General features: G+C 48.3%; 1 protein-coding gene across 1 annotated transcript in view; it reads right to left on the minus strand.

Annotated features, from left to right (window-relative positions):
- Positions 1 to 3,602: 3,602 nt before the first annotated feature.
- poln (polymerase (DNA directed) nu) overlaps positions 3,603 to 14,109 on the minus strand; it is a 520,953-nt gene continuing 510,446 nt past the window's right edge. Inside the window, exon 24 of the mRNA XM_070877627.1 lies at positions 3,603 to 3,766. Coding sequence (XP_070733728.1) covers positions 3,632 to 3,766 — 135 coding nt within the window. The 3' untranslated portion in view covers positions 3,603 to 3,631. The remainder of the gene's footprint in view (positions 3,767 to 14,109) is intronic.

Below are 14,109 nucleotides of genomic sequence, written 5' to 3' on the forward strand. Positions count from 1 at the left end.
CCAGGGGGCTTAGATTTAAAGTAGTTGGTAGAAGGATTAGAGGGGAGATGAGGAAACAATTCTTCACCCAGAGGGTGGTGAGAGTCTGGAACTCACGGCCTGAAAGGGTGGTAGAGGCAGGAACCCTCATCGCATTTAAAAGGTACTTGGATGTGCACTTAAAGTGCCGTAACCTGCAGGGCTACGGACCTAGAGCTGGAAGTGGGATTAGGCTGGATAGCACTTTTTGGACCGGCACAGACACGGTGGGCCAAATGGCCTCCTTCTGCGTCGTAATTTTCTATGATGCTATGATACTCCAGCTGGGGCCGAACTAGTGTTTAACACAGGTTTAGTATAATATTCTGGCTTTTGTACTCTATGACTATTTATATAATATATGTACATATTTATAGCCTTATAATCAAGAGACTTTAGTTGATTAGGGCGTCAGAGTGCTTGGGATTTGTACATTGGGGATGTTTCCATATGTTTTACATTATTGTTAGTGTACTACTTTTACTCTACTTTGTCTGAACTCCAAGGAGGGCGGACTTGAGCAACAGGAACTGGAGCAAAACACAAGAGTATAAATGAACCGAGTCAGCAGATTTAATGAAGGGAGCTTTCTGAAACACTTACAACACAAAAAAAAACGCTCAACACATGACAACGCAGTGGTCATCAACCTGTGAACAATTCTGGTCCACTCGAACACCGAGGGCTGGACTTCAGCACATGGGTTCCTCGGAAAGGCTTCTCTTTAAGGGCTGCAGGGGTGTGGGTCACGTCAGGTGTGATATCTTGGGGGAATTGACTTTCCCCGATAGAATCAGCAAAGCAGTGCCGTGCTTTCATTCATCTGCACTTTACAAAACAGAACAGATAGTTTACCTACTTCTCTCCTGCCCCATTATGGCTGCTGAATCAATGCGTTGTTCTTTCAGTGTCTGGTGGGGGGAGTGGGGCATTGCTGAGAGACCCCCGCCCCATTCCCTCCATATTCAGACGCCACTCTGCCACCAGTATTACTCATGCTGAAACAACGTGAGTGGGGGTGAGATACAAAAGGGCTGCGACTTTCCCCAAGGTCAGTGATTGACCTTGGAGAACTCATAATGCGGGATTCCCCAGTGGTCTGAACCTCATCAGAGGGAGAACTTAAACCGACTAGCACAGCCGTGTGAGGACATTTCAACCATGCCACTGACTGAAGGAAGTTATTTCTACATTTTAAGTGCTAAATCGGTGCACAAATTATAATTTAAACGGCGCGGGGAGGGGGGGGAAAGAACATTAATACAAGCAGGGGAAAGTTACCGACACTATTGTACAGCTGCTTGGCCGTGAGGTGTGTTGGGACTTGATCTCTGCTGCCACAGCAATACCCTCAATTTTCATCAATGTTACTTTTCTCCTCGTTTTATACTTCAGCTACAAATTCTTCCCGGGAGGCCTAGATGGACACCCCTTCGAGCAACTGGCTGCATTAGCGTGCACACTGCTTGCAGGCTGTTAATTGTTACCCAGCAAAAGTCGTCAACCTCGAAGGCTGGAAATTCGGTTGAAGGATTTTTAAGGCGCTAATGTTGGGCGGTTGCTAAATCTAGCGGTGGAAAATGGTTTGCGTCGGCAGCTAAAAAATTGATCGGTTGCGCCCTGACAGTGGAGTGGAGCGCTAGGGGGGTGTTCCACACTTCTCTTAGGGCGCTAGGCTGGGTGAGCAACTGAATATCCCGTGTGAAAGTGCCGGCTTCATGGCGTCCTGAGGGAGGCCTCCCGACCAAAAAAAGAATCGGAACAAAAAACACAAAAAACATTCCCGATACATTACTCACCCCAAATAAAGTTAATTTGCAAAAAAATAATCAATCGCACTTACTTCATCCTTCCCTTAGTGCCCCCGGGACAGCTCCACACGTCAGCTTTCTGTGGCGGAGTCACTAGGGGGCGCTACGGGCTCAGCGCAAAACAAATTTTGAATGCTGTCGATACCGGGGGCGTTGTCCTCCGGCGCGACGCTCCCGGGCAATATTCCTCTGCGCCACCGGTACCGGCACACCGAATTTGCTGAGCAGCGCTAATGCCGTCGCTCGTGACTCAAACCCTTTAGCGCCCCTGTCCGACCCTCGTGAATGGCGCTATCACACCGAATTTCTAGCCCCAGGTGTTTCCGAACAAACTATGAGGAAACGTTGTGCTTCAACGCACAGTGCAACCAACGGGCTACTTGGAAACATTTTTGCTGATTACATCAATTGAACTCATTTTAAATCAATATAATCTGGTAAACCAGTTCAGGGCTCCTGGTTTTGCCCCAAGTTACAGAAACAAATTAGGAGCAATGAAAGCAGGAAGATAATTGGTGCTCATTAAAACATTGGCCAATACCCTGAACCACGCCTTGACATTGTTACTGGCTGGGACTCTCCATATCTTTCAGCTCTTTCATTGAACCCCACGATTTCCCAGAGGTGAGCGAGACTTTTAAAGGCACCTGTAGAGAACAGAAAAAAGTACCTATAATGTATTAAAAATCTTGCATGTAGCATGTACATCTTGGAAGTGTCACACTTACTTCTTGTAACGCTTCCCACACGATAACTTTCATAGCAGCTTTAACGTCCTAAAATGTCCCAAAGTGCTTCACAGGAGCGTTACCAAACAGAATCTGACACAGAGCCACAATAGGAGATAGTAGGACAGGTGACCTTAAATCAGTGCCCTCTGCAAAGGGATATAGGGCTAGATCCTCCATTATTTTGTCATGCATAACGCCCACTTATTGTCCATTTTAACTCTGAAATGACGTATAACACCCATTTTGGCACAAATTGGAAACTGACGGGCATTTTTTGGAAACTTATCGCCGAGCGTTACTTTTCCCATGTGCTTAATGCCGGGAAAAAATATTACCGCCCATCCACTTTTTTTGGGTGGAATCATCAGAATGGTCGAAATCAACGCCCATAATATCGCCCAGCACGGAATTAACGGCGAGGTTCAATAATATTACCCGGCCATTTCTTTTTGTCCTAAAGACCACATTTTCCGAAACTAACGCCCAGGAGATCGCCCAGTGTCACTTTCACCACCTCGCACACATATTGCCCACAATATCGCTCGCCCAGAAAAAGTGGAACTGTTCTGAACTAAAGCCAGCGATGTGGCTGCCATTTTTAAAATCACAGATCGCTTCATTCAAAAGGCTGCTTCAACTTCGGGGAGTTTGGATTGACTCTGGAGTTCTTCTCAGGAGAAGTGACCATCTCAACAGACATATTTTTAGACTCTGGACTATTGGGGGGGTTTCCTCTAGGTGTATTTTAGTGAGAAATTATTGCTTCTGATCAATCACTACTGTACTTTCATTGCAATGGGGCCAGCCATTTCTCGGCCTGCATCGATTAATACGCAGATGCTGCAGAGTGCAGATGGCTCAATGTGTGATGCACATCATTATGTCTCCAATTTAAGATGTGCAAGAATGAGGAGGAGGGCCAGACCATACACACCCCACACGTACAGGGAAAAGAGGTCTTACCTCGACGTCTCTGACCACACCTGCCTTCGGAGACTGCGCTTCCACAAGGTGGTGATCAATGAAATATGTGAGCTCATCAGGCCACATATGCAGCCTGCCATCAGGACATCAGTGTCGGTCGAGGTCAGGGTCACTGCAGCACTGTCTTTCTACACGTCCGGTTCCTTTCGGGCCTCTACAGTCGAGATTTGCCCTCTGTCTCACCATGCAACCCATCGCTGCATTAGACAGGCCACGGAAGCCCTGTACGCGAGAAGGATGGACTTTATCAGCTTCCCCATTGTTGTGTATGGAGAAAGAGTCAGACTGAACACTGAGCTCAAAGTATGACCTTAGTGTTTTATTGCAGGTCTCCAGAGTGCCTCTTCATCCTGTGAGGCCTCCTTAAATACCTGTGCTCCTAAGGGATTATGGGATCCCTTGGGACTCCGGGGATGAGCCCTCTGGTGGCTGTACAGAGTAAATGCAAGTATACATATATAACAACACTCACCCCCCACCCCCCCCAAAGTCAATCGTGTAACTATTTACAATGTGAGTCGATCTGGGGCCCTTCTTGCCCTGATTGTCTCGGCGTGAAAGCTGATGTTGTTGAATCATTTATGGGGCCCTCGCTGGGCTGCTTTGCAGCTGGTCTTACTGGGCTGCCTGGTGTGTTGGGCCCTGCAGGGCTGGTGTGGATAATGGGTTCTGCTTCATGGTCAACCGTGGTGCCGGTTGCCACTGGTGTGTATGTTGGGGGAACAAAAAAGGTAGGGTCCAAAATGGGTTGCTCAGGTTAGTCCGTGAATCTGAGTTTGATTTGGTCCAAGTGTTTCTGGTGAATGAGTCCATTTGAAAGTTTAACCGGAAACACCCTGCTCCCCTCTTTGGCCAAGACAGTGCCAGGAAGCCACTTGGGACCTTGTCCATAACTTAATACAAATATAGCATCATTGATTTCAATCTCGCATGACATATTTGCGCTATTATGGAATGCACTTTGTTGAAGCTGCCTGCTCTCTACCTGTTCATGTAGATCTGGGTGAACTAAAGAGAGCCTTGTCTAAAGTGCTGTTTTCATGAACAGTTCAGCAGGTGGGATCCCAGTGAGTGAGTGGGGTCTCGTGCAGTAGCTAAGCAGGACTCGGGATAGGTGAGTGTGCAGTGAGCCTTCAGTTACCCTCTTCAAGCCTTGCTTGATGGTTTCCACTGCTCTCTCTGCCTGACCATTGGACGTTGGTTTAAACATAGAAACATAGAAAATAGGTGCAGGAGTAGGCCATTCAGCCCTTCCAGCATGCACCACCATTCAATGAGTTCATAGCTGAACATGCAACTTCAGTACCCCCTTCCTGCTTTCTCGCCATACCCCTTGATCCCCCTAGTACTAAGGACTTCATCTAACTCCCTTTTGAATATATTTAGTGAATTGGCCTCTACAACTTTCTGTGGTAGAGAATTCCACAGGTTCACCACTCTCTGGGTGAAGAGGTTTCTCCTCATCTCGGTCCCAAATGGCTTACCCCTTATCCTTAGACTGTGACCCCTGGTTCTGGACTTCCTCAACATTGGGAACATTCTTCCTGCATCTAACCTGTCTAAACCCGTCAGAATTTTAAACGTTTCTATGAGGTCCCCTGTCATTCTTCTGAACTCCAATGAATACAAGCCCAGTTGATCCAGTCTTTCTTGATAGGTCAGTCCCACCATCCCGGGAATCAGTCTGGTGAATCTTTGCTGCACTCCCTCAATAGCAAGAATGTCCTTCCTCAAGTTAGGAGACCAAAACTGTACACAATACTCCAGGTGTGGCCTCACCAAGGCCCTGTACAACTGTAGCAACACCTCCCTGCCCCTGTACTCAAATCCCCTCGCTATGAAGGCCAACATGCCATTTGCTTTCTTAATCGCCTGCTGTACCTGCATGCCAACCTTCAATGACTGATGTACCATGACACCCAGGTCTCATTGCACCTCCCCTTTTCCTAATCTGTCACCATTCAGATAATAGTCTGTCTCTCTGTTTTTACCACCAAAGTGGATAACTTCACATTTATCCACATTATACTTCATCTGCCATGCATTTGCCCACTCACCTAACCTATCCAAGTCACTCTGCAGCCTCATAGCATCCTCCTCGCAGCTCACACTGCCACCCAATTTAGTGTCATCCGCAAATTTGGAGATACTACATTTAATCCCCTCGTCTAAATCATTAATGTACAATGTAAACAGCTGGAGCCCCAGCACAGAACCTTGCGGTACCCCACTAGTCACTGCCTGCCATTCTGAAAAGTACCCATTTACTCCTACTCTTTGCTTCCTGTCTGACAACCAGTTCTCAATCCATGTCAGCACACTACCCCCAATCCCATGTGCTTTAACTTTGCACATGAATCGCTTGTGTGGGACCTTGTCGAACGCCTTCTGAAAGTCCAAATATACCACATCAACTGGTTCTCCCTTGTCCACTTTACTGGAAACATCCTCAAAAAATTCCAGAAGATTTGTCAAGCATGATTTCCCTTTCACAAATCCATGCTGACTTGGACCTATCATGTCACCTCTTTCCAAATGCGCTGCTATGACATCCTTAATAATTGATCCCATCATTTTACCCACTACTGAGGTCAGGCTGACTGGTCTATAATTCCCTGTTTTCTCTCTCCCTCCTTTTTTCAAAAGTGGGGTTACATTGGCTACCCTCCACTTGATAGGAACTGATCCAGAGTCAATGGAATGTTGGAAAATGACTGTCAATGCATCCGCTATTTCCAAGGCCACCTCCTTAAGTACTCTGGGATGCAGTCCATCAGGCCCTGGGGATTTATCGGCCTTCAATTCCATCAATTTCCCCAACACAATTTCCCGACTAATAAGGATTTCCCTCAGTTCCTCCTCCTTACTAGACCCTCTGACCCCTTTTATATCCGGAAGGTTGTTTGTGTCCTCCTTAGTGAATACCAAACCAAAATACTTGTTCAATTGGTCTGCCATTTCTTTGTTCCCCGTTATGACTTCCCCTGATTCTGACTGCAGGGGACCTATGTTTGTGACGGGGCAGATGTGACATGTTTGATCCCGTTACGGGTCATGAATTCTTTGAACTCAGCACTGGTAAAACATGACCCGTTGTCGCTCACCAGGGCATCGGGTAGGCCGTGTGTGGCAAACATGGCCCGCAGGCTTTCAGTAGTGGCAGCGGACATGCTAGCCGACATTATCTCACATTCAATCCACTTGGAGTACGCGTCTACAAACACAAGGAACATTTTACCCAAGAACGGGCCTGCATAGTTGACGTATACCCTAGACCTCGGTTTGGAGGACCAAGACCATAAACTTAGCGGTGCCTCCCTGGGTACATTGCTTAACTGCGACCATGTATTACATCTGTGAACGCAGAACTCTAAGTCCGCATCGATACTGGGCCACCACACGTGGGATCTGGCTATCGCTTTCATCATTACGATGCCTGGGTGGGTACTGTGGAGGTCATTGATGAAGGTGTCTCTGCCCTTCTTGGGGACCACGACTCGATTGCCCCACAGAAGCAGTCTGCCTGTATAGTCATTCCATCTTTGCACCACTGGAATGGCTTCATCTCTTCCTACATTTCCACTGGGACACTGGACCAGCTCCCGTGAAGCACACAGCTTTTGACTAGAGATAATAAGGGGTCCTGGCTTGTCCAGGTTTTGATCTGCCAGGCAGTGATGGGTAATTGCTCACTCTCAAATGCTTCCATAACCATGGCTAGATCTGCGGGCTGCACCATTTCCACCCCCGTGGTGGACAATGGCAGCCTACTGAGAGCATCGGCGCGATTTTCTGTGCCTGGCCTGTGGTGGATGGCATAGTTGTATGCGGACTACGTGGGCGCCCATCCCTGGATGCGGGCCGATGCGTTGGTATTTATCCCTTTACTCTCCGTGAATAGGGATATAAGTGGCTTATGGTCAGTTTCCAATTCGAATTTTAGCCCAAATAGGTATTGATGCATTTTCTTTACTCCATAGACACACGCTGTCGCTTCTTTCTCAATTATGCTGTCGGCTCTCTCAGCCTTAGGCAGACTCCTGGATGCATAAGCAACGGGTTGCAGTTTCCTGAAATCATTAGCTTGTTGCAATACACACCCGACGCCATATGACGACGCATCACATGCTAGCACCAAACACTTACATGGATCATACAACACAAGCAATTTGTTTGAGCATAACAATTTTATCGCTTTTACAAAGGCATTTTCTTGGCTTTTGCCCCAAACCCATTCATCCCCTTTTCGTAGTAAGAGATGGAGTGGTTCTAACAGTGTGCTGAGACCCGGTAAGAAGTTACCAAAGTAGTTCAGGAGTCCCAGAAATAACCGCAGCTCCGTCATGGTCTGTGTCCTCAGTGCGTTCTCAATTGCCTCCGTCTTCGTGTTGGTGGGCCTGATGCCGTCCGCTGTAATCCTCCTTCCCAGGAACTCCACTTCAGGTGCCAGGAAAACGCACTTCGAGTGTTTTAACCTGAGCCCCATGCGGTTGAGTCAATTAAGAACCTCATCCAGGTTCTGCAGATGCTCGACTGTGTTCCGACCTGTGAACAAGATGTCGTCCTGGAAGACCACAGTGTGCGGGACTGACTTCAGTAAGCTTTCCATGTTTCTCTGGAATATCGCCGCCGCCGATCGGATTCCAAACGGGCATCTGTTATAAACAAAAAGAGCTTTGTGCTTGTTGATGCAGGTGAGGGCCTTCGATGATTCCCCCAGTTCCTGCATCATGTAGGCTGAAGTCAGATCCAGCTCCGTGAACGTCTTTCCTCCCGCCAGCATTGCAAAGAGGTCGTCGGCCTTTGGTAGTGGGTATTGGTCTTGCAGGGAGAAACGATTGATAGCTACTTTGTAATCGCCACAGATTCTGATGGTGCCGTCTCCCTTGAGGACTGGGACAATAGGACTGGCCCACTCGTTGAACTCGATCGGGAAAATGATTCCCTCTCTTTGCAGCCGGTCTAGCTCGATCTCTACACTTTCTCTCATCGTGTATGGTACTGCTCTCGACTTGTGATGGATGGGTCGCGCCCCCGGAATTAGGTGGATCTGCACTTTTGCTCCTTGGAATTTCCTGATGCCTGGCTCGAACAGCAAAGGAAATTTGTTTAAGACCTGGGCACACAAAGTGTTGTCAGTGGGCGATAGCGTCGGACGTCGTCCCTGTTCCAGCATATCTTTCCCAGCCAGCTCCTGCCGAGCACCCAGAGTGGTAGCTTGTGCACCACTCCATCATAGGAGACCTTTACGGTAGCACTGCCGATTACAGGAATCAGTTCGTTCGTGTAAATTCTTAGTTTCATGCGAACTGGAGTTAAGACTGGTCTTGAGGCCTTGTTGCACCACAACCTTTCGAAAGCCTTTTTGCCCATGATGGACTGGCTCGCACCCGTGTCCAGCTCCATTGACACTGGGAGTCCATTTAGTTCAACATTCAGCATTATCAGGGGACAATTCATGGCGAATGTGTGCACCCCATGTACCTCTGCCTCCTCTATCTGATGCTCTGGTTCATCGTGATCCTCCGTGGATCTGTCCTCCTCTGCAACATGGTGGATTGCAGGTTTAACAGGGTTTGCAGCTCGCCTGCACACTCGTTGGAGGTGTCCCATTGTTCCACAGCCCTTGCAAATGTACTCTTTGAAGCGGCATAAATGGAAATGATGATCACCCCCGCAGCACCAACAAGGTCTTAATGGCCTTGCATTCATCACCCTTAATGGTGGACTCTGAGACATCTGCGGACGTGTAGCTGCAGGTATGTGTGACCTGCCCTGTACGTTACAATTCGAAAACAACATCGCTTTGTTCACAGTCCTTGTAGCAGCACTTGTGTGCTGAGAGATTTGTTTTGTATTGTCACTGGTGGCAATGAACGCCTGGACTATTGCTATGGCCGCTCAAGGGTGGGGTCTCTACAGTCAAAAGTTTGCGAAGTATGGTTTTGTGGCCAATGCCAAGTACGAAAAAGTCTCTTAGCATATGCTCCAAATGTCCTTCAAATTCGCAATGTCCTGCAAGGCGTCTTAGCTTGGCGATATAACTCGCCACTTCCTGGCCTTCAGACCTTTTGTAGGTGTAGAATTGGTGCCTCACGATCTGAACGTTTTTCTTCGGGTTCAAATGCTCTCGGACCAGTGTGCACAAATCGTCATACGATTTCTCCATGGGTTTCACTGGAGTGAGCAGAATCTTCATGAGGCCATATGTTGGTGCCCCACAGACGGTGAGGAGGATCGCCCTTCGTTTGGCAGCGCTCTCTTCCCCATTTAGCTCGTTGGCCACGAAGTATTGGTCGAGTCGCTCCACAAAGGTTTCCCAATCATCTCCCTCTAAAAATTTCTCCAGGATGCCCACTGTTCTCTGCATCTTTGAGTTTGCTATGTGTATCTTATCACCAGTTGTTGTGTATGGAGAAAGAGTCAGACTGAACACTGTGAGCTCAAAGTAAAGTGTGACCTTAGTCTTTTAATGCAGGTCTCCAGAGTGCCTCTCCAACCTGTGAGGCCTCCTTAAATACCTGTGCTCCCAAGGGATTATGGAATCCCTTGGGACTCCATGGGATGAGCCCTCTGGTGGCTGTACACAGTAACTGCAAGTATACATATATAATACCCATGACCACGGAGGCTCAGACTGACAGGGCTGAAACATTCTACCTCATTGCTAAGTTCCCCAGGGTGCAGGGAGCTATACAGTGCACTCACATTGCAATGTGGCCACCTTCTCAGGACACAGAGCATTTCTCTCCCTGAAGGTCCAACTAGTTGTCGACCACAGCCAGATCTTCATGGCAGTGAATGCCAAATGTCCGGGCACCTTCGAAGAGGCTCACATCCTGCGTGAGAGCGCTGTCTCTGACATCTTTAAGAGTCAGCCACAAAGACAATACTGGATGCTTGGTGATAACCGATATGGCCTAGCCACCTGGCTGATGACATCCACACCGAGGCCGAGAAGCGATACAACTGGAGCCTCAGAGACACACACAATGTTGCCCAGGAAACATCGAAAACTTTCAGCCGGGCACCAGACTGGTGCCAATAATAAAGGTTGGCCGACCCGAAAACCATTCCCTTTAATTAGCACACCCCAAGTGGCCAGCCGAGCTGACTACGCCATTTCTTCCTGCCATTGTTCACGCCCGTCGATACAACGGGGGGGCGGGGGGCAAATTTCACATCCAGGGCAGTTACATTTTATGATGTCACGATCTGCAAGGCGCTCGAGGCCCAGACACAGTAAGAGTTATCACCAGCGTTAAACTGGCACTGAAGTTCACGGGTGTTGCTGCATTCACCCCGACTGCTCGCTAACCCCTTAGTGCAGCCCCCACCCCCCCCCCCCCCCCAGGCTAAGCAGCCCGAATTTCTGCCCCTACATGTTTCCAGACAGGTTGGTATTATAAATTTAATTGGGTGCATAATATCCTTAGGCCCCGATATTGGTGGCCTTACCGCCCAATGCCAGCCACTGCCGCCGACTGCAGCCGAGCTTTGCCTCTGGTCTCCCCTCTGTGCCAGTTTCCACTTGGGCTGGAGCGGGCAGGAGGGAAACACCGCCGGGAGCCGCCCGCTGACGGCCAAGTAGCGTAAGTGACCTCCCGCCCGCCGAGCTGCCCGATTTGTGCGGGCGGGAGTGGCCCCAGAGGCTGGTCTAACCCCAATGGTAATAAGAAGACCTGCGATAAAAGATTCCCTACCGCAGAGAGTTGTTGAGGCCAGTTCATTGGGTATATTCAAGAGGGAGTTACATCTGGCCCTTACGGCTAAAGGGATCAAGGGGTATGGAGAGAAAGCAGGAAAGGGGTACTGAGGTGAATGATCAGCCATGATCTTATTGAATGGTGGTGCAGGCTCAAAGGGCCAAATGGCCTACTCCTGCACCTATTTTCTATGTTTCTATGTTTTCTATGAACATCATTAAAAACATTTTTTTACAGTGACTTACCTGGATGGGGTCCCCTGAAGGTGTTCCAATGTTTTTTTTTCTTTGTAATGATTTTTATTTTCAGGTTTTCCACCCTCCCTGGGCCCTGCTCCATCCTCGGCGGCACTTGGGCGGCAAGAGCCTTTGCCGCCAGGATTGAGAGCTCCCGCCTAGGTTAAAGGCGTAAGCCGTTAATTTGCCGCCGAGCGGTACTGCTACCACTTTTAGTGGAGTCTTCCTGGCAAAGTACCGCCGGGTCTGTCGGCGACCATCGGTGGTCCTTGGGAGGCACTTGGGCGGGCCTTGGGTGTCACTGATTTCGGACACTTAATCTTTTTAATGTCCTCATGGCTACATTCCCTTCTTCTCATAAAACAAGGAATGAATCGCTGCTCTTTTATTATTCAAATACATCAGTTTTGCATGAGCTTGGAGAATTGATTTGATTTATTACGGACTGTTATTACTCAATGTGTCCGAATGTACTAGGGGATGGTGGGTCTAGTGAGAAGGAGGAACTGAAGGATATCCTTATAAGGCGGGAAATTGTGTTAGGGAAATTGATGGGATTGAATGCCGATAAATCCCCAGGGCCTGATAGTCTACATCCCAGAGTACTTAAGGAAGTGGCCCTAGAAATAGCGGATGCATTGGTGATCATTTTCCAACAATCTATCGACTCTGGATCAGTTCCTATGGACTGGAGGGTAGCTAATGTAACATTACTTTTTAAAAAGGGAGGGAGAGAGAAAACGGTTAATTATAGACCGGTTAGCCTGACATTTGTAGTGGGGAAAATGTTGGAATCAATCATTGAGGATGAAATAGCAGCGCATTTGGAAATCAGTGACAGGATCGGTCCAAGTCAGCATGGATTTATGAAAGGGAAATCATGCTTGACGAATCTTCTGGAATTTTTTGAGGATGTCACTAGCAGAGTGGACAAGGGAGAACCAGTGGATGTGGTGTATTTGGACTTTCAAAGGGCTTTTTACAAGGTCCCGCACAAGGGATTGGTGTGCAAAATCAAAGCACATGGTATTGGGGGTAATGTACTGATGTGGATAGAGAACTGGTTGGCAGACAGGAAGCAGAGAGTCGGGATAAACGGGTCCTTTTCAGAATGGCAGGCAGTGACTAGTGGGGTGCCGCAGGGCTCAGTGCTGGGACCCCAGCTCTTTACAATATATATTAACAATTTAGATGAGGGAATTAAGTGTAATATCTCCAAGTTTGCAGATGACACTAAACTGGGTGGCGGTGTGAGCTGTGAGGAGAATGCTAGGAGGCTGCAGGGTGACTTGGACAGGTTAGGTGAGTGGGCAAATGCATGGCAGATGAAGTATAATGTGGATAAATGTGAGGTTATCCACTTTGGGGGCAAAAACACGAAGGCAGAATATTATCTGAACGGCAGCAGATTAGGAAAAGGGGAGGTGCAACGAGACCTGGGTGTCATGGTTCATCAGTCATTGAAAGTTGGCATGCAGGTACAGCAGGCGGTGAAGAAGGAAAATGGTATGTTGGCCTTCACAGCTAGGGGATTTGAGTATAGGAACAGGGAGGTCTTACTGCAGTTGTACAGGCCTCACCTGGAATACTGTGTTCAGTTTTGATCTCCCAATTTGAGGAAGGACGTTCTTGCTATTGAGGGAATGCAATGAAATTTCACCAGACTGATTCCAGGGATGGTAGGACTGACATATGAGGAGAGACTGGATCAACTGGGCCTTTATTCACTGAAGTTTAGAAGGATGAGAGGGGATCTCATAGAAACGTATAAGATTCTGACGGGACTGGACAGGTTAGATGCGGCAAGAATGTTCCCGATGTTGGGGAAGTCCAGAACCAGGGGACACAGTCTTAGGATAAGGGGTAGGCCATTTAGGACTGAGATGAGGAGAAACTTCTTCACTCAGAGAATTGTTAACCTGTGGAATTCCCTACCGCAGAGAGTTGTTGATGCCAGTTCATTGGATATATTCAAGAGGGAGTTAGATATGGCCCTTATGGCTAAAGAGATCAAGGGGTATGGAGAGAAAACAGGAAAGGTGTACTGAGAGAATGGTCAGCCATGATCTTATTGAATGGCGGTGCAGGCTCGAAGGGCAAATGGCCTACTCCTGCACCTATTTTCTATGTTTCTATGTTCCTATGTATATTGACCCCACTGTGAATCCCCGCATAGCAGCCTCACTCGGTCTGTGGTGAAAGCAGTAAATCGAGACTTTCTGGGTTTACTGCACTGAAACCAGAACATGTTGGAAAAATACACAGCAGACCCACCAGCATCTGGAAAGAGAAAAGACAGGGTGGTGGGTGGGGTGGGGGGGAGCTTGAATGTATGCGCTGCATCAGAACTAGACGAGCACATGATCTGGAGAGGAGCGGACAATAAGCAAAAGCCAGGAGGTGCCTCCTTTCATGGAGAATGGGTTTACAGTTCCCACTGCATACAGCAAGCGCAGTTGTGCAAACGCGATGTGCTCGCTATACGCGATAGCCGGTGTAGCTGGCATACAGCAAGCGCAGTTGTGCAAATGCGACATGCCCGCTAGACGCGATGGCCAGTGTTAGGTGACCAGGTTACTGCACCGGGTTTTATGCTGGCTCAGTGATGCTAACTATGGGCCAT

This window comes from Pristiophorus japonicus, chromosome 1, assembly GCF_044704955.1.
Source record: "Pristiophorus japonicus isolate sPriJap1 chromosome 1, sPriJap1.hap1, whole genome shotgun sequence".
NCBI classification, from domain to species: domain Eukaryota; kingdom Metazoa; phylum Chordata; class Chondrichthyes; family Pristiophoridae; genus Pristiophorus; species Pristiophorus japonicus.